This window comes from Ictalurus furcatus, chromosome 18 (assembly GCF_023375685.1).
Source record: "Ictalurus furcatus strain D&B chromosome 18, Billie_1.0, whole genome shotgun sequence".
Taxonomy (NCBI): domain Eukaryota; kingdom Metazoa; phylum Chordata; class Actinopteri; order Siluriformes; family Ictaluridae; genus Ictalurus; species Ictalurus furcatus.
In genome coordinates, this window is record NC_071272.1 from 6325001 (window position 1) to 6334934 (window position 9934).

Below are 9934 nucleotides of genomic sequence, written 5' to 3' on the forward strand. Positions count from 1 at the left end.
ACGTACATATACATACACATACATACACATACATGTACATATACATACACATACACGTACATATACACACATACATATACAGTATCTAACAAAAGTGAGTACACCCCTCACATTTTTGTAAATATTTGATTATACCTTTTCATGTGACAACACTGAAGAAATGACACTTTGCTACAATGTAGTGAGTGTACAGCTTGTGTAACAGTGTAAATTTGCTGTCCCCTCAAAATAACTCACACAGCCATTAATGTCTAAACCGCTGACAACAAAAGTGAGTACACCCCTAAGTGAAAATGTCCAAATTGGGCCCAAAGTGTCAATATTTTGTGTGGCACCATTATTTTCCAGCACTGCCTTAACCCTCTTGGGCATGGAGTTCACCAGAGCTTCACAGGTTGCCACTGGAGTCCTCTTCCACTCCTCCATGACTTTAGCAAGGCAGTGGTCGTCTTGAAGGTGTGTTTGGGGTCGTTATCATGCTGGAATACTGCATACTGATCATGCTCTACTTCAGTATGTCACAGTACATGTTGGCATTCATGGTTCCCTCAGTGAACTGTAGCTCCCCAGTGCCGGCAGCACTCATGCAGCCCCAGACCATGACACTCACACCACCATGCTTGACTGTAGGCAAGACACACTTGTCTTTGTACTCCTCACCTGGTTGCCACCACACACGCTTGACACCATCTGAACCAAATAAGTTTATCTTGGTGTCCTCAGACCACAGGACATGGTTCCAGTAATCCATGTCCTTAGTCTGCTTGTCTTCAGCAAACTGTTTGCAGGCTTTCTTGCGCATCATCTTTAGAAGAGGCTTCCTTCTGGGACGACAGCCATGCAGACCAATTTGATGCAGTGTGCGGCGTATGGTCTGAGCACTGACAGGCTGACCCCCCACCCCTTCAACCTCTGCAGCAATGCTGGCAGCACTCATACGTCCATTTCCCAAACACAACCTCTGGATATGACGCTGAGCACGTGCATTGAACTTCTTTGGTCGACCATGGCGAGACCTGTTCTGAGTGGAACCTGTCCTGTTAAACCGCTGTATGGTCTTGGCCACCGTGCTGCAGCTCAGTGTCAGGGTCTTGACAATCTTCTTATAGCCTAGGCCATCTTTATGTAGAGCAACAATTCTTTTTTCAGATCCTCAGAGAGTTCTTTGCCATGAGGTGCCATGTTGAACTTCCAGTGACCAGTATGAGGGAGTGTGAGAGCGATGACACCAAATTTAACACACCTGCTCCCCATTCACACCTGAGACCTTGTAACACTAACAAGTCACATGACACCGGGGAGGGAAAATGGTTAGTTGGCCCTAATTTGGACATTTTCACTTAGGGGTGTACTCACTTTTGTTGCCAGCGGTTTAGACATTAATGGCTGTGTGTTGAGTTATTTTGAGGGGACAGCAAATTTACACTGTTACACAAGCTGTACACTCACTACTTTACATTGTAGCAAAGTGTCATTTCTTCAGTGTTGTCACATGAAAAGGTATAATCAAATATTTGCAAAAATGTGAGGGGTGTACTCACTTTTGTGAGATACTGTACATATACATACACATACATATACATATACATACACATATATGTACAAATACACACATACATATACTTAAACACACATACATATACATACACAAACACGTACATATACATATACACATATACATACACGTACATATACACACATACATATACATAAACATACACATACATATACACACACATATACATACACATACACGTACATATACACACATACACGTACATATACATATACACACATACATATACATAAACACACATACACGTACATATACATATACACACATACATATACACACATACATATACATACACATACACGTACATATACATATACACACATACATATACATAAACACACACGTACATATACATATACACACATACATATACATATACATACACATACACGTACATATACACACATACATATACATATACATACACGTACATATACATATACACATATACATATACACACATACATATACATAAACACACACGTACATATACATATACACACATACATATACATATACATACACATACACGTACATATACACACATACATATACATATACATACACGTACATATACATATACACATATACATATACACACATACATATACATAAACACACATACACGTACATATACACACATACATATACATACACGTACATATACACATATACATATACATACACGTACATATACACATATACATATACACACATACATATTTGATTTGAGTAATTCGCACATTTTATTTACACAATTGTAATTTTCTTTCCCTTACTAGAACACTGGCTAATCGAAAGCCCCGGTGCGGTGGTTCCGGATTCCCATAATGCACTGCGGGTTTACATACACCTGCTTTAGCGTTCCAATGCTTTTGTAATGAAATAAAGCATAACGCTATTAAAGTTTCACATGAACCGCTGGTTAGCGAACATGCCGCTAGAGTTTGTTAGCTACTGAATAAACTAATACTCTTAAACGCCGCTGTATAGGTACACACTCGGATTCTTGTCTTCTCGTGCTACGTGCTTGGGCTTGGAGCGTTAGCTGGCTAGTTTCCTATCCTAAAGGATCGACATGGCTGACAGTGTGGTGTGTGTGTGTGTGTGTGTGTGTGTGTGTGTGTGTGTGAGTGTGTGGAGACTTTTCTGAGTGTGTGTTGTATAAGAAGTTGAGTGTTATCCTGTAAAAGGACACTAAGCTGGCTGATGAATGCTTTAGGCTGTTTGTGTGTGTGTGTGTGTGTGTGTGTGTGTGTGTGTGTGAGAGAGAGAGAGAGTGAGTGTGTGTGTGTGAGAGAGAGGGAGAGACAGAGAAAGAGAGAGAGAGATAAATATCACGGTGGTTTCAGGCTGTGATGACAAGCCCAGACAGGCAGCTATATAATGACCCCAGACGCCACGTCTCCCTCTCTTCCTCCCTCTCTCCCTGTCTCTGTGCAATAACAAACAGCAGGGTGTCCTGATGCCCACGCTCGAGCTGACACACACGGGGAAGAAGGGAAGAAGAGGAAAAGCAAGAATGAACGGAGAAGTGAGACACTTTAGGAAGCGTTTAAAATGCACCAGGGAGAATAGTTTCCTTCTTGTCTTTTTTTCTTTTAAACCCCCCCTCTCTCCCTCTCCCTCTCTCACTCCTAATGAAGGCTGGGGATGGTGTAATGACAGAGGCCGTCAGTGATAAAACGCCAGTGCCTGATCAGAGCTCAGCCAAATTACTGCCTGCGCTCTCCCTCCTCTCAGATGAAAGGAAGCGAATGAGGGAGGGAGTGAAGAAAAAGAGCTCAAATGAAGCAGGGATGCTGGGAGTTCCGTTCCTCCTTTTTGATTTCTTTTTGTTTTGTTTGAGTACGTTCAATTCCGCACATATACGCATTATAATATATAGAAAGAAGACGTCCCCTGAACTCGGAATTCCCGCTCAGGAACGCCTCGGCCCCGAGTTCAGCGAGCACGACAGCGTGAACGGTGAACACAGTAGAACCTCTCGCCTTTAACCGAGTTACGCGCCGAGCTCGAGCGTTTCCGAGCGCAAAAGCCGCGCAACTTCGAGAGAACGAGAACGTCGCTAGCTGCTGTAACGTAAGTGCTAACAGGGACTAACGTCCTCGCTGCAGACGTATGTAACTATAAACGGATAATAAAAAAGTACAATGTACTTTTTTTTTGTTATCATTTAAGAAAGAAACAGTTTGAGGAAGTTGACATGCAGAATTAGCACAGAAAGTAAACTAAGAAGAAAGTAAGGAAAAGAAAGAGAAAAAAGAAAAGTCTGTGTTTCCCCTCCCCTTCTGTGCTTTCCGATTGGCTTTTTGCTGCTTGGAGCCAGAGTTCTGTGGGATTGAGATATGGAGAGACAGACAGAGAGAGAGAGAGAGAGAGAGGCTTGAGGCCATGTTAAGGGGGGAGGAAACTGGAGCCGGCGTGGCTCTGATAGTTTTTTCCCCTCGACTCTGCTCAGGGAAATCCACAAGAAGTGAGCTCTGTGTGTGTGTGTGTGTGTGTGTTTGGGGGGAGGTGGGTGGTGGATAGAAAAAGCCAAGTGAGATCAATGTCCTGTGCTAGTGCTAGGACACATTCCTCCATCCGCTCTGTTCAGTGTTTCAGCTTAGCACACTCGAGCAAAACATCTCCTGTATTAAAGGAATACTCCGGAGGTTTATTTATTTATTTATTTATTTATTTATTTTTCCTTTTATCTCGATCGAGTTGATTTCGCGGTTTGTGCGTGATTCCAACAGCAGAATTTTCACACCGTTATTTGACCATCTTTAGAAAAGAAATTGCCGCTAAAGCGTGATAACGGAAGTCTAGGGGCAGATGTTTGAGTCACTGAAGTCTCAGGCGTTCATGGATTCTTAAATCGGAGGTGAATTTGTGGTTAAAATCTGATCTGCAAAAATGTTCAGGAAAGTTTAACTATAATAATACGTTGCTTAGTATAGAGTTCAGAGCTTGTGTCACATTTTAGTTAAGACTTTCTTGTCAAATCTCTCAAGTCTCGTCATCAGGCGTTCGCTCCGAGTGTAAAGTTAGTAGTTTGGGAATATTTTGCGTTAAATATTAGTGTGTTTTTTTAAAAAAAAAAATATCATCTGCTCTTAGACTTTTATGACAAGTGAGTTCAGTTCTTTTCGGGGAAACGCATCGAGACTTTCGTCCATCCCAAAGACGAGTTTTCCTTCCTGCCATTTATTTATTTATTTATTTATTTATTTATTTACACGCAAGCCATCCTCACTCATGAATACAGATAAAGAGGGTCCACCGTGGTTTCTTTTTTTTTCTTTTTAATATATATTTATATACACGCCGTTAGCAGTGTGCACAGCTACACACCGGAGATGAGCAGCAGATCCAGTGTAAACACGTCTTGATGACAGCTCGCACATCTCCCAGTTCCTCGACACGCATTCCTCACATTCCTGCAGCGTTTCCTCCCTGACGCAGAAATCAAGGATCCGAGGGATGTTTGGCACCGGCCCGGAATCCGGTCCCGGGGGCGAAGGGGTGGGACCGCGAGGGGTTTCTCGGATTCAGATTCGGATACGGCATGCACGTGTGCGCACGCGTGTGTGTGTGTGTGTGTGTGTGTGTGTGTGTGTGTGTGTGTGTGTGTGTGTGTGTGTGGAATCCATTCTATCTTGGTGTAGAGACTACACACGTTCTTCCTCTTCTTTCTGTATTGAGGTGAGGGAGTGATACGATATATCATATCAATATTGCGATACGTTTGATCATGACACACTTTTTAATACACTTCATCAGTAGACTCTGAGACAAAATGGTACTCAGCTGTACCTTTCCTTGTGACTGGGGTGGTACCGCTATCTATCTTTCACCTGGAAACGTGGATATAGTGTACCTTATAAAAGATTCGTGGTAAATAATTGGATGGTAAATACATTTTAAAGATACCCTGGCTTTAAAGGCATTAAGATACACTCACTGTATATGTTTTCTATGTAAAAGATACAGGTACAGTTTAGTACCCTTTTTCTGAGAGTGTACACTGACCACGACTCGCTCGTTTTTGGTAAATGTTTTTCATGACGCGCATGTTCCTCTCGTTAACAATTGTGATACCTGTCACGTGTCATAAAGAGATCTGAAATCGTCACGGTGTTATATTTTCACATTTCTCCAGCAGTTTCAAGCTGACTCGTTAACTGCCAGTCTGTGGTTAGTGTTTGGGTCTCCTCCCTTCCTCTCTCTGTGTATCCTCTCTCTCTCTTTGTCTCTCTCTCTTTCTGTATCTGTCACTCTTTCATTTCCTTCATCTCGCGTGGTTCAGTTTACTTGTATTCAGCTGCTATGTTGGACATACACTTCCACGTTCGAGTCCAGTCACTAATCTATGTTTGCCTTTGTGTGGACAGATTCCCAAGGTCTTCAGGAGTGTGGTGAGCACGAGCACTGGTGTGTGGTGGCGTACTGGGAGGAGAAGACGCGCGTCGGCCGCCTCTATTCGGTCCGCGAGCCATCGCTGGACATCTTCTACGACCTACCTCAGGGCACGGGCTTCTGCCTGGGCCAGCTGTGCTCGGAGAGCCGCAGCGCACTCGTGCACATGGTGCGGCCCAAAATCGGCTACGGCATCCAGCTGAGCCGCGAGGCCGACGGCGTGTGGGTGTACAACCGCAGCCGATACCCCATCTTCATCAAATCAGCCACGCTGGATGACCCTTCATCACGAACTCTGCTCGTGCACAAGGTTTTCCCCGGGTTCTCCATCAAAGCCTTCGACTACGAGAAGGCCAAGAGCCTGCAGAGACCCAACGACCATGAGTTCAGCCATCAGCCGCGTGCCGGATTCACCGTGCAGATCAGCTTCGTCAAGGGCTGGGGTCAGTGCTACACCAGACAGTTCATCAGCAGCTGCCCCTGCTGGCTCGAACTCATCTTCAATAACCGATAGCCACAAGCCCCGCCCACTTCCCCCTTCCTTGACCACCATGGACACGGACTGGCCCTGACCTCGTTTGGGACTTATTTGCTATTCTTATTTTTTTTCTTTTTTTTTGTGACAGAGTGAGAAAAAAAGTTCTCCAGAAGATTTTACGAAAGAAGAGAGAGAGAGAGTTAAAAAGAAGAAAGTAAGGAAAACCCATGACGGGTTTTTATTAAAGACTTTAAAAGATTTAATTAAGTGAAATAAAGGTTCAAATGTATTGTTATATATAAATATATTATTACTTGTAAATACGAAGACGTTTTATATGCATCGTTATTTATGTATTGTGCAGTGTGTTGATAGAAATAGAAAAGATGCACTTTGCTTAATATAAATGCACACCGGAGAAATGCCAAAATTAAAAAAAAAAAAAAAAAAAGTAACAAATCTAATTTATTTCTGTGTTTGTGTGATTTGTTTCAAGTAAAAACGCTGTTGCAAATATATAATCGGTCCGACTCTGGAGTTCTTCTGTAGGACGTGGACAAATATTCCAATAAATCGAGCAAAAAGAAAATTCCAGAATATACAGTTGCATTCGGAATGATTCAACCCCCGTTGCAAATCAGGATTATTGTCAAAATGTACAGACTTTCAGCTGTTTGCAATGAACAAATCAATCAAAAGAAATTGAAATAGTTCAACATGACGAATGCTTCAAGTGGTTTCTCCAAATTCAACTGAAAATGCAACTAATAATGACTTCTCCAGCCTCAAAATTATTCAACCCCTTCCTGGCAAGCATCTTTAGTACTTAGTAGAGCACACTTTTGCTGTTCATCCAGTTCCTCCAGTTCAGTAATGTTCCTGGGTTTGCATGCTGCAACCGCCTTCTTCAAATCCTACCAGAGATTTTCTATGGGGTTCAAGTCAGGTGACTGTGATGGCCCTGTAGAATCTTCCAGGATGACTTCTACAACCAAGCCTTGGTGGAATTTGAGGTATGCTTGGGATCATTGTCCTGTTGGAATTTCCAGTGACACCCAGGCTTCAGCTTCCTCACAAACAGCATGATGTTTTCTCCTAGGATTTCCTGATACTTCAATGAATCCATCTTGCCTTCCACATACTGCAGGGTTCCAGTGCCAGAGGATGCAAAGCAGCCCCAGAGCATCACCAAGCCACCACCATGCTTGACTGTGGACAGAGTGATCTTTCTTCATTCTTCTTCCTCCAGACATACCGCTAATCCATCGTGCTGAAAAGTTCCAGTTTTGTTTCATTGCTCCACAGAACAGAATCCCAAAACTTCTGTGGCTTATTTATATGATTTTGAGTGACTTTGCTTGTGCTTTTGGGTCAGTAATGGTGTACGTCTTGGAGTTCTGGCATGGAAACATTCTGGGTTTTGTATGCCCCATACTATGCTCACTGAAACCTCAGTACCTGTTGCCCCCAAGGTCTGCAGGTCTTTTGCAGTCACTCGAGGGTTTTTCACACCCTGCCTTCTCAGAAATCTGCTTGATAGCTTCCTTTTTCTGCCATGTCCAGGTATTTCATACACTTTCTACCCCTAGCCAGTTCAGCTATTTCATGAGTTCCAGCTCAAGCACACCTGGTGAAACCAATGAAGCCCTTGATTAGTTGCATCAGATGTGCTTGAGACAACACCTGTTTTACATATTTGTGCTGGTGTTAGGGATTCTATTCAGGGGGTTGAATAATTTTGAAACTGGAGAAATCATTATAAGCTGCATTTTCAGTTGAATTTGGGGAAATGACTTGAAGCATTCGTTGTGTTGAACTATTTCAGTTGCTTTTGATTGATTTGTTCATTACAAACAGCTTGAAAATCTGTACATTGTGACAATAAAACTGATTTGGAATGGGGTTGATTCATTTTTATTGCGACTGTACAGCCCTACATGTTCAGAACTTTCTAATACACATATTTTCCAGATTTTTATGAAACAGTTAATTATCTTTGAAGAAAACTTGAACGTCCAGAAAGTTTTAAAAAGGTCTGAGCTTTTCACGGTATAAGAGTCTGGCTCTGTCCTGTATTTATCGTAAATATTTCATCCACCTTGTTTATAGCACGTAGCAAACATTTTCGCTTTGTATCTCGTTTCCAGGTTCCTTAAACAACATTACACAGCTCCGAGAAAGAAAATAAGCTTCAGGAAATCATCCAGGGACTAAATGTACTTTCACTACCATATTTTGACAGCTCCTTTGTGTCTGTGTGTATTATATTCCTTCTCCTTTTTAAACACTATTTTAGGGAACACACTTGCCTTCCTCCCTCATTAAGACACTCTGACCTGACAGGAAGGAAGCTGAGATAATGGAGAACATAAAACACACACACACACACACACACACACACACACACACACACACACTTTCCCCTCAGACATTTTTTAATTTTGAACAGTAAAGTAGCTGCTTTAATTTGGAAACTGGCGCTACGAGGATAATGTAGCTAACAAGTCAAGCATGACGTAATTGTCGATTTATTCAGCATTTCAGTCTCCATTATGTCCTTATCTGATACTCTTATCTATAAAAATAGACAAAAAGACGCCTCAGAGCTAAAAACAACAGTCGTATCTCCATCTTGTAGCCGATTTAGCACAATGTTTTGTGTCACTCCATGCAGGTAGTTAGCATAGCACAGAGTTTTTTAGATGTGATCATGTACGTACAGTTTGACTTGTTTACAGATTTCAACAGTGATTATTTCTGCCTTTTTTTTTTTTCTACGAACAATTGAAGAAAATGTTTTCTTCTGAAGCAGGTCCATGTCTCAGTTTTGCTAAGTCTATGTATGCAATGCTAAGCGTCCCATGCTTGTTAGCCAAAATGAAAACCACCAAACATGCAGCTGTGGAGTACAGAGGGGGAAATCTTTGTAAATTTAATTCCTGGCCACAATAATATGAGAAAACAGGTGTTAGCATAATGAGCATTAGCATAAGGTTGTACTTAATAATAATAATAATAATAATAACAACAAACTCTTGTGTTATTAGTATACTGTTAGCATAGCGTAATTGCAGAGTGGTGTGTTAAGAATAAAAGGGATTTAAAAGAGAAAACAGGTCATCACTATTGCTTCAACGTGAACATACCGCTTTTCCAATATTTAAATTCCGAGCTGTAATTCCCAGCACACAGAACACTGAACATTTTCGTCTTTAATTCGCTGCTTTAATTCAGTGAAATGGTGGGGGAAGGGTCTGATTCCAGACAGCTGTCTAGACGCAGTCCCTCCTCCTCCTCCTCCTGCTGGCTCTCATATGGGTGTCTGTTGGGGGGATTAGGGCCGTAAGCCTTCTTTACGCTCCACGCCCGAGCTCAGATCTACATTCCTAAAACCCAGATTCCCCTGTAACCCCACAACCTGAAGGCAGTGCGGCAAGGACAGCCAAGCTGAACGCAATCTGCAAGGTTGAGGGTCA

At 42.2% G+C, this 9934-nt stretch overlaps 1 protein-coding gene across 3 annotated transcripts in view; it reads left to right on the top strand.

Annotated features, from left to right (window-relative positions):
* smad7 (SMAD family member 7) overlaps window positions 1-6926 on the top strand; it is a 25461-nt gene extending 18535 nt beyond the window's left edge. For 2 of the 3 annotated variants that reach the window (XM_053648560.1, XM_053648559.1), the window contains one exon: window positions 5956-6926. In XM_053648560.1, the coding sequence (XP_053504535.1) occupies window positions 5956-6494 (539 nt within the window). In that variant the 3' untranslated portion in view covers window positions 6495-6926. Of the gene's footprint in view, window positions 1-3029; window positions 3111-5955 lie in introns of all 3 variants that reach the window. The other variant, XM_053648557.1, reaches the window with a different exon arrangement.
* The last annotated feature ends 3008 nt before the right edge of the window (window positions 6927-9934 follow it).